The sequence below is a fragment of the Chelmon rostratus genome, chromosome 14 (genome assembly GCF_017976325.1).
Source record: "Chelmon rostratus isolate fCheRos1 chromosome 14, fCheRos1.pri, whole genome shotgun sequence".
Lineage (NCBI taxonomy): Eukaryota > Metazoa > Chordata > Actinopteri > Chaetodontiformes > Chaetodontidae > Chelmon > Chelmon rostratus.
Window position 1 is genome coordinate 343,592 of NC_055671.1, and position 16,601 is coordinate 360,192.

Genomic DNA, 16,601 nt, shown 5'->3' on the forward strand with positions numbered 1-16,601 from the left:
GAAGATTCTCAATTCCATGCTGAGAATTCAAAATCTGGATGAGGAGGGACTACACACAGTACTCTGTGAGGTGGAATCAATTCTGAACAGCAGACCGCTTACCAAAGAATCCACAGATCCAAACGACTTGGAAGCGTTAACACCCAACCACCTCTTCTTCTCAAATCTAAGCCCAGTCTTCCACCCGGTTTGTTTCACAAGGATGACAGTTATGCACGCCAGAGATGGAAACAGGTACAATACATTTCTGACCTGTTTTGGAAAAGGTGGACTAAGGAATATTTGCCACAGCTACAGGAGCGACAGAAATGGGCAGCGGTCAAGCGTAACTTCATCCCTGGGGACATAGTGCTTATAGTGGATGATTCTGCACCTCGGAATTCCTGGATTATTGGAAGGATTACAGAGGTAGTGCCAGATCGAAAAGGATTTGTACGGCAGGTACGCATCAAGACCCGGACCAGCACTCTCTGCAGGCCTGTGACCAAGATTTGCCTTCTTCAGGAGTCTGAATTGTGAAGTCTGTTTTTTGTTTTTTTTGGCTTCACCTTAGTTTGTTTTTGCTTGTTTGACTTGACTTGAGTGGTTATTCACTCTAAAGAAAGGACAAGTGCTAGTAACCTCTGTCCTGACATGACTTTTCTTGACTTAAAGGAAGAATGAATCAAAGAACTCACATAATTGATGATGGACAATTTGGATTCAGAAGAAAATCATCTTGTGTTGAAAAGAACAAATACTGTAAGAAATAGGGAATTGCATTGTACTGTTTATTATTTTGTATATTATATGAATTTTGATATGGTTAATATTCTGTAATTATTACTCATTGCTATGTATTGATGGTAATAATTAGGGGCCGGAATGTAGAGGCCAGCTCTTTGTGGCCGCTATAGCCGTGGTAATTTATTGTTATTATTGTATTGTCACATCGGAGTGGGCAGGTCACGTGGTGGTGGTACGTCAGCATCAGAGGTGGTATAGTCAGCTGTTCACCTGCTATTGGGTTTTTTGAACTGAGAGGGGGTGAACGGGAAGTGCTACTTTTTGCTGACCGCTTGATTTTGCCATTGATAGAATTCCTGCTTTCTGATGTAAGTGCTGTTGTAATCACTAATAAATGCACGAAACAGTATACTTTTGGAGCAGGTTATTCATTCAACAACAACTTCAGCCAGCGCGTCGGGCATGGTATGTTTTTTCCCGAATTCAGCCTCTCGGCGGCTACGTGGATCAGGATAGTCGCCTATAAGGTTGATCAGAGAAGTCAGATCAGTCATGAGGTTCACCATCAGCTGCAGTTGGGAATAGAGTAGCTGGGTTAAGAACATTGCAACAATTAACGGTAATGTTTGGTCAACTTGTCACTTGGTTGTTGGTTTTGGTACAGATTTAACAGCAGTAATGTGCTTGGAAGAGAGAGATTTGCCCTCTGCTGGATCAAAAGTCCCAGACAAGTTACATGTGGTTTTGCAAATTGGAATTTAGAGAACCTAGCTTTATGACCATTATCTGCAAGATGATTAAGCAGAGCCTTTGTATCAGTCTTGCATGCTTCTAATGATGGGCTTCGAATCATCAACATACTGGAGCAGCCCTTGAGTGTAGGGGACTAACCTTGCAAGCATCTGGTCCAGGTGTAACTCTTGCCACCAAAGGAGAATGCAACCCAGCACTTGCTTTTTGGGTTGACAGTTTAGCATCTCAGGCATCAGCTTGTGGATTACCCAGAACTTTTTACAGCTAAATCAAGAAAAAAAAAACTGAGATGCTTGTTATTGGCACAAAAGCTAAGAGAGAGAAACTGTCTGAACATGTTAACATACGAAATTACTACCAACTACTACTTACTGTCTAACTGTAAGTAGTACATTACTACTACTAAACAACAAGGAACAGGTCAAAACCTCATTGACCCTGACCTAAATTTTGAACATCACATTAGATGACTAAAGTGTCCTTCTATCATTAAGGAATATTTCCAGAGTCAGACCATTCTATCCCAGGCAGACACAAAAAAGTTAATACTTGCTTTTATCTCCAACAGGCTGGACTACTGTAAAGCTCTTCTGTGTCGTTTGTCTAAGAAAACTATTGGTCAGTTACAGCTTGTACAGAACGCAGCAGCACGTGTTCCGATGAAAACCAGACAGAGAGCCCACATTGGTCCAGTCATAAAATCTTTACATTTGTCACCTGTTTGTCACAGAATTCATCTCTGTCTCCTGAAGTGTGTTTTCTTTTTACCTAACAGCTGTTTTATTTTGTCTTATTCGGTTGTTTTAATTCTACTTGTTTTTTTATTGTATTTTATTTTACACAGCTTTATTAGTGATGATTTCAGTGTGCCATACTAAAGCAGGTGGGTAATTACACCCACTCTATCTATAAAAGTAAGGGATGGGACAAATAATTAGTAATGAATAGTAATTAAACGGTCTTTTCCAATATGTTGTATAGGCACCAGTGGAATACAGTCTCTTGTTGTTTGCTCAGAATAATATAGTATTATTTCTTGAACATGATGTGCCCTACAGGCTGTGGGTTCAATGTGACAAACAGCAACCCAACAGTTTGCATCAATGACCTGATCCAGCAGTACAACAGACAGCATAACAGCAGCTTGCAGCCACTCAGCTGCGCCCAGCTCATCGCTCGGACTGTCAGCTGCCTGGAGGAACTCATCAGCAACTTCCAACAAGGAGGCCCAGATGCCATCCTGCCTACCTACTACAAGAGATGGCTTCATAGGTGAGCACTGCAGACACCCCCACTGTGTGGAAGCAAATGAGACTCAATATTAATGAATGCAAGGATTCGCAAATTTATTTCATGGTTTATATATAAATGGCTGCCTTAACAAAAATATTTTTCAACACACAAAAAACATTTATCATTGCACATAAATGCAAACGAAGGTTCACAAATATATTTCTGCTTCCACACAAATACATGTTTTTAAAAGTATTTGCAATTTTCATCAAAAACATATTTGGATGTTACATTTATTAACAGACTGTTATATACACACCTGCATTCACAAACTGGTTGGCACTTGACTCTTCTGCCCCGGTTTCATTTACAAATGCATTTTAATCAAAAGGAAATCACATGAATTATGAATAATAAATTAGATACCAGGAGAAAACAAACATCAAACGACTGCCCAGTGTCTCTCTCTCTCTCCATACCCAATCATGACACTATTACCATTGAACCTGTTTACCTGTAAAATCTCCCAAACAGTTGTTTTTGGATCATTCCACTTTTCTTTTGATTCCCCTGTCCCTACTTGTTTGAAATGTGTTGCTGGCATTAAATTCAGAAAACAATGAAGTTGCTGAGGTAAAAACATTAAATGTATTGTCCTTGTACATGTATATGTCAAGAAGGATTAGCAAATTCTCACATTCTGTTTTATTTATGTTTTACACAGCAATCCAACTTTTGGGTTGTATCAATCACAAAATAAATTTGTGAATCTTTCTGCATGCATCTATGATTGCATCAAGACTTATCTGATTCCATTCCACTGCGGATTGGAAACAGCTTTTACTTCTCATTTAGAACCTGAAACTCGATTCAGCTGGTATAAGTATACAAGAAGATGTTTCAATCGAGCTGTCAATACTTGGGATGCACAGATCAAACGTTTTCTCACCTAACACAGATTCTATACTAATTGTGATACCTCAGCTCATGATAACTGCCAGTACCAGGTACTGATGCACTGAATTATGAATTTTATAACAACACTGATGGAGAAACAGCTTTAATTGTGGATCTGAATAACATCATATCATAACTTGACAACAAAATTAATTTAGATCTCTGCTGAACATATTGATGTCCCCCCTTCCTCACTCTCACCTTTGCTAGATTAGTTACTTACTAGTGTCTGTTGTGGGTCATCAATGTTCTTGCCAGAAATAGAAAATCGCACAATTTTTTTGAGGTTGCCAACCTGCAAGGTGCTTTAAGGCAATTCTAGCTGTCTACCCTGCAGACATCTAATAGTATTAGCTTATCCTCTGTGAGAAGACCAGTCAGTGTTTACTATAAGCTAATGCTAGCTAACACTAACAAGCTGTCTAACTAGCTGTACAGACTAAGTGTACAGAATTGTACTGAATATTCCATCCCTTAAAACTGCACAGTAAATGGTAGTGTCTCTCTGACTGGCAAGCCTGAAGCAACTTGATTGTTTATTATTTTGGCATAGATTGCACGGCCAGCTCAAAAAAGAAAAAGCTCCCTTGCATCTCCTCATGAAAACTAATGACAGTGCTTGGCATTTAGTATCGAAATGTAATGCAATGTACCTCTTCACTTTATTTTCTCTTGTGATTTAACGTGGCATTGAAAATTCATGTCAATATGTAAAAATGTTCAGTTATTTAAGACAAAAAACTAAATAATTGTTCTTTAACATGTTTTTTATTTAATTATGACACAGCAAATGCATACATCTGACAAATTTCCACTTAATATCTTTGATGTCTTTGTGTTTAGGCATTTTAAATCTTCCATATACATCTGGCCTGTTCAGAGATTAGTGCAGGAGGTGCTGTGTTGTTCAGTCTTAAATGCTCTCATTGTGCTCTGACCTCAGCGGGACTCAAGTGCATCTCTGGAGTGAGGATGGACTGGAGGCTGAGGTGGTGGGTCTTGACCACAATGGCTTCCTCAAAGTGTACAGCAAGGAGCAGGGTGTGGTCTCACTGGAGCCTGATGGAAACTCCTTCGACATGCTGAAGAACCTGGTGGTCATCAAGCAGCGTTAGGACATAACAAGTGCGAAATCATTGTCTCATTCAACACATTGAGCCATTAGCTGGGTTACTTAGTGTGACATAAAACTTTATGTTAATATATAAATGTATCAGGGTTTTCTAATTGATCAATACATTGCAAAATACATTGTATAAAGTGGGAGTATTGGTTATCTTCTCCTTATGTTAAGACATACATTTGTACATGTCGGGCTAATTTGTTGGAGGACAAACAGTAATGATAACTGGGTTTAAAGGCAGCTACAAGAAATATCTGCATCAGTGATGGGTTACGAGCACAAAGATCAGTTTGATCATTCTGGTTTCGGAGCACCGAATCAAACCATTATCTAACAACTTGTACCACTGTCTGGGAACAATAAACCTTGTACCCCTCATTTGAACATGTAACCTGATTTCACTGTTACATGAGAATACATTCATTACAATTTTTTTCTGTGGCCAATTTCAGCAAAATAAAGATTCCCACAAAAATCTTGGCATTCTCTCAATCAGCTTCATGAGGCACTCACCTAAAATGGTTTTCAGTTAACAGGTGTGCCTTGTCAAGAGTTAATTTGTGGAATTTCTTGCCCTTCTTAATGTGTTTGAGACCATCAGTTTTGTTGCACAGAAGTAGGGTTGGTGCACAGTTAACAGTCTTGTTTGACTACTGTAAGAATTTATATTATGGCAAGTGGGACTCGGCTAAATACAGAGAAACGACAGTAAACCATTACTCTAAGACATAAAGGTCAGTCGATCCAGAAGATTCCAAGAACTTTGATGGTTTTTCCGACTGCACCAGGAAAGGAAGACCAAGAGTCACCTCTGCTGCAGAGGATACGTTCCTCAGAGTTACCAGCCTCAGGAACCGTAAATTAACAGCACCTCAGATTAGAGCTTCACAGAGTTCAAGGAGCAGGCACATCTCAACATCCACTGGGATGGCATGTTCCTGCAGAATGCTGTGGTAGTATCAGGCTTGTTAAGTGTGCCTTGAATTTTGGCTACTTCGAAGAATCTAAAATTTGTTCCTTCATAGTTTTGATGTCTTCAATCAACTAAAACTAACATAAAAAATAAAAAACGAATAAAAAACTTTCTAGATCTAAACAGTCATGTAAAAGTCTGACAGTTTTATGGTAACCAAAAATGTGTCAGTTCAGCAGTATTATATACACTAGTAATACCTCTCTGACAGTGTCAGCCAAACGGAGCATTATTATCTTTGTATCATCTAGAATTTATGGATGAGCTGCTGTATTGGATTGAATTTGATTTTTCCTGTAAAAAGTTGCCACTTAGTCTACTAACCTGCTTTCCAGGGGTTCTCTGATGGACTCTAAAAATATTTTTTTTGTCCAATTGTATCTTGTATAATACTTGTGAAGAGGGGTGTCAGCGTCAATCTTCTGTGGCAGAAAGCTTTTGAAAGGAGTTAAGACAGTCACTCCTCAGGAACATGGGAAACTACTAGTCAGAAGCTACGGCTGCCTTTATCTGGATCTAACAGTCATAACATGTAAATATACATAACTTTATGTCCCTGGTAATCACAAAGGTATGGCACTGTGAAACTTAAATGTTTCTTCTAACCCTTCACAATTGTGGCCAAAGGAGTGTTTGCTTTTTGTGGTGTCATCAGGCATAGCGCTTAATGTCATTATTTACTATACTATACTATTGTTTCCAATGTTTATATGTGTTTAATATGTATAATGTCCTTGTTTAGGCCTGTATTTAGAAACTAGATTGTATTTAGCATGATTTATGGATGAGTTATATATAAAATAAAGAGTGATGTCTTTTGCAATTATACTTTGGGGCACAACTGCAACAACTGTGATTATTGGGTTACAAGAAATGTTAGTTTCACAAGGTCAAACCTTTGCTTTTACCACGGACCTAATTCAATTCAATTCAATTCAATTAATTTTTATTTATATAGCGCCAAATCACAACCAAAGTTGTCTCAGGACACTTTACATATAGAGCAGGTACAGACCAAACTCTTTATCGACAGAAACCCAACAACTCCCTCATGAGCAAGCACTTGGGGACAGGGGCGAGAAAAAACTGCCTTTTAGGAGGCAGAAAGCTCGAGCAGAACCAGGCTCTGGGTGGGCAGCCATCTGCTTCGACCGGTTGTTATGTATATTTGCATGTCATCCAGATAAAAGCAGCTGTAGACGTATGAACTGGTCAATAGAATTACTTTTTGGCATGACAGCTGTCTTAATCAGTGTAGCTCGCATGAGAACAAGAGGAGAGAAGGAGTAATTAATTTTGAGCTCCGATCTTAATAGGACAAAATGACTGTGTCTCACCGAAAACAGTGGCAGAGAAAGAGAAACACTTATTCATTATTATATTTTTTGTGCAAAATCCCACAAGCAAAGGGTTTTAATTGTTGGCAATTCAGAGCTCTTCTCAGGGAACTCTACTATTATTACTGTGGATCAGGAGGTAGGTGGTTCGATCCCTGTCTTCGGCAGTCTACATGTTGTAGTAAGGTGACATCTCTGGTTGCACGGTGATCTTTCTCATAATGCAAGCATATTTACTGTCTGTTGTAACTTGATGTCACAGTGGAAAGGCAAGGTGGACTCCCCCGAGTCTGGTGGGTCTTGTCCAATGGAAAACCAGTATTAGTTTCAAACCAAATCTTGCACTCAGGTGAGATTTGCAAGGCCTGATGGGGTGTTGGCACTGTTTAAGTTTGGGTCACCCATTATGCATGGACAGCTTCTTTTTTTTCAGATTAATCTTCTGTATTTTTAACCTTTGTAAAAAAAAAAAAAAGTTGAAGGGGGCCATAACCACCTACAGAAACAGAAATGTGATTGGAGAGGAGGAACAGGGAGACAGACTTTGACAGCTATATTAGAATGAAGTTCAGCGACAATGTAGAGACAACAAGGAACAGTTTAAAGAGGGGCCACTCCCCAAACATGGGGTTCCCGCTTTGTCTTTATGGAAAGTCTGTTATTTGGCTGTCTGTTATTAGTTAGAGTGATAGAATATATACAGTATATAAAAGGATCAGGTATCTTAAGGACCACTAAACTCTATTATCCAAAGATATTACATTTCACACCTCGCCAACTCACACACACCAAAAGTAGTTAGCCATCACATTACATTAACTTGCAGTCAAACTTTCCCATTAGGTACATCAATAATTCTGTACAATTTGCTCCAAACCTGTCTTTTTCTGTCATTACTGATGTTTGATTAGGGGGAGACTGATCAGAACCTTTCTTCCTCCTTTCATGACATATTTGCATACAATTATCAATTTCATACTTATTCCACACATAGCTCTTGTCTCCTTAGACTCCTCATTCCTGTACTTCCCAATTTAGTTTCACTAACAAAGACCATGGTGATAAGATACAGATTCATAATGGTTTAATGTGATTACGGATGGAGGAGAGCAGAGATGATGAGGGAGGATAAGTCAGAATGTGGGGGGAGAGAAGTGGGATGAAGGGAAGGAGGAATGAGGGTCCAGGGATAAAGGGATGAGAAGTGAGGGATGAAGGGCTAGGGGAAAAAGGGTAAGGGAAGAAAGAATAGAGGGAGAACTCCAGTGGTGGATAGATGGATAGAGTGCAATGATGGACCAGATGAATTAACTGAGCAAGGGCAACACTGTTACCGGCAAGGATCTAGTGACTGAGTGTGGGAGACACGGGGGAATGGTCAGATTGATGTGACTGGGCGCACTGGAGGTAAAGTGGTGGCTAAAGTGAAGTGAACCCAATCACTTCATCAGGCCCTAACTTCCAACCTGATGAAGACCTTGGAGACGATCATAATGAACCACCTCCGTTATCTGGTGAACAGCGAGCCGAACCCCCTACCGTTTGCATACCGACCAGGCATTGGTGTGGAAGACGCAGTTGTCTACCTGCTTCATCAATCTCTTTCCCGCCTGGAGAGCACTGGGACCACAGTAAGGGTCATGTTTTTTTTCTTCTGCCGTGCTATCAACACCATCCAGCCATCACTAAGGTCATTTCTTCTCTGATCCTTTACAAACACTGACAATCACTCCGAATTCATTCTTGTGGAACTGGCTTTTCCTCTGTCTCCTTTATTAATGCTCCTAATAGGCCCAGCCCAAAAGCAATATCCACATTATTAGATCTCATTCTCACAAACACACCCCACAAGTGTACCTTGACTGCATTATTCTGTAGTAATTTAAGTGATCATTTTGCTTGTGTAAAAGTCTCAAATTGATTAACAAGTTCTAACCTTGTTAAGTTTTTAAAGGTATTTTAAATGACAAGCATTTCGCCATGACCTGTGCAATAGTTACATTAGCAGAGTTTGTTTAATCCATGATGTTGAGTGTGCATGGGAATATTTTCAGAACTCTTTGATGTTGATTTGCAACAAAGCACAAAGTCTTCGTCCGCTCCCACCATTAAAAGAAGTGAAGACCCAGTGGATTCATTTGATAGAAATCTATCCACAACAACAACTGAAAAACTCTTATACTCTTTAAAAATAACAACTCTTATCGAGGTATATGTGTGTACTAAGCAGGATTCACTTCAAGACTGAAGCTCAAGGATGGTTCGATACCAACTTCAAACTTAGAACCTATAAGTGTTGCCATTTTTATGTTGCTTTACTATTTATTTTGCTGATTAGCCTGCTGAATTTGGCGTTAGCACTATTGTACTTGTATAATATTCTTTGGTTTTTCTGCCAAATAAATGTTGTTGAGATGCCCAATTCTACCCCTTGTCTAATGAGAGAACCAATTGCATTACAAAGCAGACTAGTCCTTCCATTTGGAGGATACCTCATTTTCACTTCTATTTGAAGCCAATGAAAACATTTTTAATCATTACATGAACTGCCATTCTCAACAATTACTGACAAGCCCGGAGGCACGAGATGTCAGGACTCAGAAATGCAGAACCACACAGCAGCGAAAGGTTTCAAAATAAGAATAATTTATTAACTTAAATCGCTCAGGATGATATAACAAAACAAGGGAAGATAATCAAAGTACAAACAAAAGCGCTAAGGATCAAAATGGAAAAATAGCAAACTAATTTGGCAATAGACTACGAGAAAAGTATCAAACAAAAGGCGCAAGGCAAAACTTAAACTCAGAGGAAAAGTAACAACAAAAGATATGGGTCAATACTACTAACAAGACTTACTAGGTACTCAGGAGACAAGGATCAAGAAAGCTAGACAGCAAGGCAGTACAAGACATGGCACTAGACAATCTGGCACAGGACAAAGGGAGACGCGGACTATATATACACGAGGTAACAATGAACAGGTGGAGACAATTAGGGCGGGGTAGACAATCACACAGGCGGGAAACACACCGGGAAGTCAAGGGCCTGAAACGAGAGGAGAGTTAGGTTTCACAATAAAACAGGAAGTGCAAGACAAGACATGACGCTCGTGAACAAAACACATTAACAGACTTGACGAGACATAACAATTAGTAACAATTGTAATGGTATTGTACCCAAAGAGGTGATGGTCTGTTAGTATAGACCCCTGTAGTTTCAGCTGGGAGATGAATGCGAAGGGCAAGTTTGCTATGTCTCACAAGCACTGCTAGCTTTTTTATTGAATAAAGAAACAAAATTAATTCACAAAATGTCAAAAAGGGAAATATTCTTACACATATTTTCCTTATTAAATTGAAAAGTACAACTGTATACTGTATTGAAGTTTCTCTCTTTTACTGAAGACAAGCTTAAATATGAAGTTGACTCATCATAAAACACGCTTTAAACAGAAATAAAATCAGCCAAAGCTCAAAAATCTGGCAGAGAACAAACACTGTCAAGAAATAACAGGAATGCAAGGCTGAAACTCAAGTCTACATGTAGACAAAGACAATCTGGCAACCAGGAACTGGAGCACGATATATATATATATATATATACACACACACACACACACACACAGACACACAGAGGAACTAATTGGATAATTGAATACAGGTGGTAAGAAAAACTGGCAAGAAGCTGAACAAATACCGCAAGTAAAACATACAGAAATGCATGAGAAACGCTATTACAACATAAAAATGCAGTCAAACAGAGTCCATGCATGAAGTTACACACTTGCTGTGGATAAAACTCAGTGTTACATTTCAAAAGAGACCAAAACCATTACTTTGGTATGCCTTGGATAGGTGTTTTAGGATATTTTTACTGGCTTGGGAAGGGGTAGATATGCGCCTTTACATTGTTAATAGAGTGAAGGTAGGGGTAGATCAGGGTATAATACGAATAACAATAATACAGCAGGGCTCCAGCAGCAAGTGGAAAAACCAGAGCCAGCATATCTATCAGCAGCAGGCCAGCCACAGCTTTAATTTCACCTCAAATAATTTCACATTTGGAAGCAGAGACCTGAGAAGCTCACTGGAGCTTGAGGTACTTGCCTCTAGCAGCACTGTAGGGAATTTGGAAGTCATCTTTGATCAGGATATGTCCTTTAACTCTCACGTAAAATAAATTAAGGCCTGCCTTTTTCCACCTACGTAACATTTTAAAAATCAGACACTTCCTGTCTCAAAATGATGCAGAAAAACTAGTCCACGCATTTGTTACTTCCAGGCTGGATAATTGCAATTCCTTACTATCAGGCTGTCCCAATTAAATACTATACTAAATACTCTCCAGCTAATCCAGAATGCTGTGGCACGTGTTCTGACAAAAACAAAGAAAAGAGCTACTCTGCACTGGCTCCCTGTGAAATCCAGAACAGAATTTAAAGCCATACTCCTTACCTACAAAGCCTTAAATGGTAAGGGACCATCTTATCTTAGAGAACTCATAGTACCATATTACACCAGTAGAACATTGCGATCCCAGTATGCAGGCTTACTGGTGGTCTCTAAAACCCGAATGGGAGCCAGAGCCTTTAGCTATCAAGCTCCTCTCCTGTAGAACCGTCTTCCAGCTATTGTCCAGGAGGTTGTTGTCCCTTCTCTACATTTAAGAGTAGGCTCAAAACTTTCCTTTTTGATAAATCTTACTGTTAGGGCTGGCTCAGGCTTGCCTTGTACCAGCCCCTAGTTATGCTGGTATAGGATTAGACTGCCGGGAGACTTCCAATGACACATAGAGCTTCTCTTTTCTTCTCTTCCTCTCCATCCGTATGCATTCCAGTCCTACCAAGGCATGTTACTGACTTGGCTTCTTCTCTGGAGTCTTTGTTTCTCATCTCGCAAGTCTGCATGGAGAGTGGTTGAACCTGGATTATGGATTACAGCTGCATCTCCTGCCGTGGCTCTGTCGGACATCCACTGCAACTTCTATTACTTTTAGCTGTACTACCATTATTATTAGATCAAAAGGCCTGTATTATGTTCATATAGTATCTGCTATACATAAATATATCACATAAAGTATATATGTACTATGCCATATGTACTTCATATGGCTACAAATGTATTAGTAGCCCAACCCTGCTCTCCCTCTCTGTCTCTCTCTGTCTCTCTCTCTCTCTCTGTCTGTCTGTCTCTCTGTCTCTGTCTCTTTCACCCAACTGGTTGAAGCAGATGGAAACGGAAACGTGCTAGCCTCAAGTGGCCTGCTTGTGTGATACTCTCCTGTTGACTTTGAGGCAGATTTCTGATAAAGACTGACTGCTGCTGTTGTCTTGTGGCTGCTGCAGAGAAGCTGCACAACCTCCTGGACCTCCTTGAATGTTGCAACCCAAACATCCACATTACAGCGATGCAGCATTCAGCTGTTCACAACAACATCACACATCCACAGCCTGTATCAGCCATAAGCACAATCAAGAAGGTGTTTTGCTGAGTTGTGGCTCTAAGCTATTATATGCACAGCCTCATAATGATATCAGAATCCTAATATTAACCATAACAGAGAAATCTGTCTTTCAAGAAGAAGGGATATGAGTCAGTTTGACATCTAACAATGGAGAAAGATGTTTTTAGTCAAATAATTTTTATAAATTTAACAATTATTTTCATACAAACATACTAATTAGAGAATGAGACTATGCTCAGACAGGAAACTTAAACACCAATGTACTATAAAGCAACAGCAACTACACAGTCGTAGTGGGTACTGCAGTCTCCCTACTTCTGGCATCCATCCATGGATTCCTTTTTTTTTATGATGCAATATTTTTCATTGTCCATGTTTATATAGCCTATATGAAACAACAATTTAAGAATGCATGGGGCAAATCAAGTCCATCTTTGGAACATTATAGTTTCACCATAACATGACCCACGTCAATAACATCTGTTGTATGATTACGTAGCCTAGTGTAAGTACAGTCAGATTCTCGAGGTTGTCTTTTCCAAGTCCTTTCTCTCTGTCATATCTTTCCTTGACCTCATGATGTTTTCCATCAAGGTTAAGAAAAAGTGTTCAGGAAAAGACATAGCATGTCATTTTTTTCACTATTAGACTGCACCATAAGATTTTCCTAACTGAGTTAGACAAGGCATTTTCATGTATGAAAATTAAAATTAAAATGCAACTGCTTTTGTCTTTGAGTACAAACTGAGGTTCAAATCATAGATAATGGTTCGGCCCTTACTTTGGGTTTGGTTTGAATCATAATAAAAAGAAAGATTAATAAAATTCCCACAAAAGCTGTATATGTTCATTTTGATGTTTTATATATGGTAACATGGGAGAAAAAAGCTTACAGCTGTAATGTCCCATTGCGTGTCAAACTATCCTGCAGAAATAAAATGTTAATTGAAAAAGAGAAGAGAAATGACCCTGGCTGCAATCTGTAAAAGAGTCAGGTTATGGCTTCACTGTTTCCTGAGCTTCTGTCTTGGAGCTCACCTCTCATTTGTGATAATGACAGATGTACTGATGTAGTGTGGGATCTCTCTATGGCTCTTAGGGGATGAGCTGGAGCTGGGGAAGGCCATCTCTTTATTGTGGTAACTATGGTTGTCTGTTATATGGCTCAGTGTGGTAAAAGGGTGGGATTTAATAGAACCATGTTTGCTCAAGACCTTATGAAATTTCAAAGACATGTATGGGGTTTGGGATGGAAGTCTCACCCCAACCCCCATGCCTGTCACCATTCTCCTGTCCTCATCAGCAGACCTGGGCGGCAGCTCTGCAGCAGCTCTACACTGCTGGTGGCCATCAGCAGGTTGTGGATATCCTGCTGCTGGGTAGCTGCAGGGAGCATCCATTACACCTTGCTTCCTCCTGTGCTCCAGCACCATATGCAAAGGAAGAGGCTGGCCCATGCTGTGCAGCACATCACCCTGCTCACTTTTACTCAGTACCAGGCCACTGAGCAAAGGGCAGGCCAGGACTTGGTCAACTTGAAGTACCTCAGCACCTTTTGCACTATGCCGGACATCCTGGCTTACAGGCTTACTGTCCTTGGTGGCATGAGGATGGGGGTGAAGACAAACCTCAGACATCTTGCTGCGGACAAGCGTGTCATGTTCATAGGGTTCTTCCTTCAGCCTGCTGGTAGAACGTGGGTTTCTGCTGCCAGAACAATGCTGATGGATTTCATCAGGGTACCTATGTTCAGCTGCCAGCATGGAGCCTGAAAAGGCAGACAATATTCAGAAGCCAAAATTAGAAACCAGAACCTCAGCTGAAAGAGAGAGGAGGCAGCAGCTGGAACATTCAGTGTTCAGACAAGTATTTATAATAAAATGCTAGAATGTCAGGCATTGTGCTAATGAATGTGGTGGAAAACAGCTGGTATTTCCATTACGCAAAGGGGGAGATTTAAGCATCTACTGGCCTCTGTCTTTCTAAAATCCTAGAGTCTGTGGTCAACTCCTGACCCCATACCTTCTTGGAGGATATAGATAAATGAGAGGTAATATCCTTAAGCCACAGCAGCCAAACTTAAGGCCTGTTCATAGAACAACAAGTGTATTTCAACTAAACATTCAATGTCCAATTTTTTGCTGATGATACAGTCTTGTATGCCTTAACAGACAGGACAGGTTATTATAAAATAGACCTTTATCGATCCCAAAGGAAATTGTACAGTATTAAGCGGGAACAAAGCAAATATATAGAATGCAACTACATAATATTAATCATGCCATTATAAAAACATCAATAAACACATATCCAAAAATGCACAATGGCAAGAATATAAACAATTTAATGTACATTTGCATGAGAAGTGGCATATAGCTATGTATGTTGAACATCAAATCTCAAGTACAGGTAAGTGTATATAGTGTAATGTCTGCTTGACATCTAGCTAATAAGAAGTAAACTCAGAAAGTTTGGAACACGCTCCGCATGTTATCAACATGGAAAAATGTACAGTGCTTTCTGGTCTTTCCCATAATAACATCACATACCTCGAATCGTGTACTGATGCCTTCAAGGTACCACGACTACCATAACATCACCCCCTCAAAGACATATTCTCACAACATTTTATTACACAACTTTAACACTGAACCAATAATAAATCATTTCTCTATGCCTGATATGAACTGGGTGTGGTTAACCTGCTCCCCTCCTGCTGCCAGCCCACCTGCACACCTGAAGTTCATCAAGCAATCAACGCTCACAGTATATAAATCCTAGTCCTTCACTCCAGTCTTCGACAAATTGTTAGTTATCCCATGTGGTATGTTGTCACGGCTCCTGTTCTGCTCTTGATAGGCTGCTCCATGATCTGTGCTCCTAACCTGACATCTATGTTTTGTCTTTGCCTAGAAACTTCCGAGCCAAAGTCAGCCAAACTCTTCCTGCCTTGTCTCTCTGATCAGCCTCTGTCTGCCACAGTCTCCCTGATCTTCCTTCGTCTGCCATTCCTCATTGCTTGCCCAGATCAAGCTGCAGTCAACTGCACATTCTAAACATGCCATTGTACTAATAAACTACTTGCACTGATTACCATTCTGCCTTTGGGTCCTACAAGCTCACCCATTATGACAGAATGATATGGCCAAATGGACCCAGGAGTGTCAGGGCAAGAATCGGTGGCGCAGAATGCCATCTCCAACCATGGCAAACTCCTTGGACAGTACGATCAGATGCTCAACATGCTCTATCAAGAAAATCAAGTTATAACAAATCAGGTAACGCAGTTAGCTACACAGATGGAACAATTAATCACTCTCTGCTCTCTAACAGCTCCACCTGTTCTGGCACAACCTCTGCCTCCTCTTCCCAGCTCCACCCATCTGTTATTTCGTGTTTCCACTTCTGTTTTATGTTAAGGATTCACCTCATGTGTCATCTTTTGCTTTACTTCCTGTGCTTTCCAACCCTTGTGAGTGTTTGATTGATTTGTTTCACTTGTGGCTCATTAGTTTTCCTCCCCTATGTATTTAAGTCTGTGTTTCCCTTAGTTGCCAGTTTGTGTTTGTTCTTTTGTGCCAATCGTTGCTGTCAGTGTGAGTTTTTCCACTGAGATTCTTTGATTTTGTACTTAGCTTTTGTTTCCTTAGACCTTAGGCTTGAATTGGATTCCCTTGATTTGGATTTTGTTGCCTCATTGCATTTTTGCTTAGTTTTCCATGGACTTTATTTTCTCATTTTTGGACTTCTTCTTCCTTGTTTTGGAATTTGTTTGCCACATTGGACCGTTCTGTGGTTTTGATCCTCAGCTGCCTGTAAGTCTTGGATTTGAAGTTTATCATCTGAATGAATTTATTGAATTGCACCAGCCCTGTTCGTCTGTGACACATTTACAACAGAACGAACTGACCAGAAAGAACGCAGCAGATGTTAGTGAGGAAGAACTTAGAGACCTTGCCTCCATGTTTGCCAGCCTAAATCTTTGTTTGAGTCACTCTACTAATGCTTAGAACAATCAGGGACTCATAGAGTC

At 40.0% G+C, this 16,601-nt stretch overlaps 2 protein-coding genes and 1 pseudogene across 3 annotated transcripts in view; 2 read left to right on the top strand and 1 right to left on the bottom strand.

Moving 5' to 3' along the window:
* hlcs (holocarboxylase synthetase (biotin-(proprionyl-CoA-carboxylase (ATP-hydrolysing)) ligase)) overlaps positions 1–5,587 on the top strand; it is a 41,960-nt gene extending 36,373 nt beyond the window's left edge. For both annotated transcript variants that reach the window (XM_041951888.1, XM_041951889.1), the window contains 2 exons: positions 2,538–2,751; positions 4,613–5,587. In XM_041951888.1, the coding sequence (XP_041807822.1) occupies positions 2,538–2,751; positions 4,613–4,784 (386 nt within the window). In that variant the 3' untranslated portion in view covers positions 4,785–5,587. The remainder of the gene's footprint in view (positions 1–2,537; positions 2,752–4,612) is intronic.
* Positions 5,588–10,999: 5,412 nt separating this feature from the next.
* On the top strand, positions 11,000–11,802 carry LOC121617486 (annotated as a pseudogene).
* Positions 11,803–13,602: 1,800 nt separating this feature from the next.
* Positions 13,603–16,601, bottom strand: part of sim2 (SIM bHLH transcription factor 2) — a 30,381-nt gene continuing 27,382 nt past the window's right edge. The window contains exon 11 of the mRNA XM_041952679.1: positions 13,603–14,336. Coding sequence (XP_041808613.1) covers positions 13,603–14,336 — 734 coding nt within the window. The remainder of the gene's footprint in view (positions 14,337–16,601) is intronic.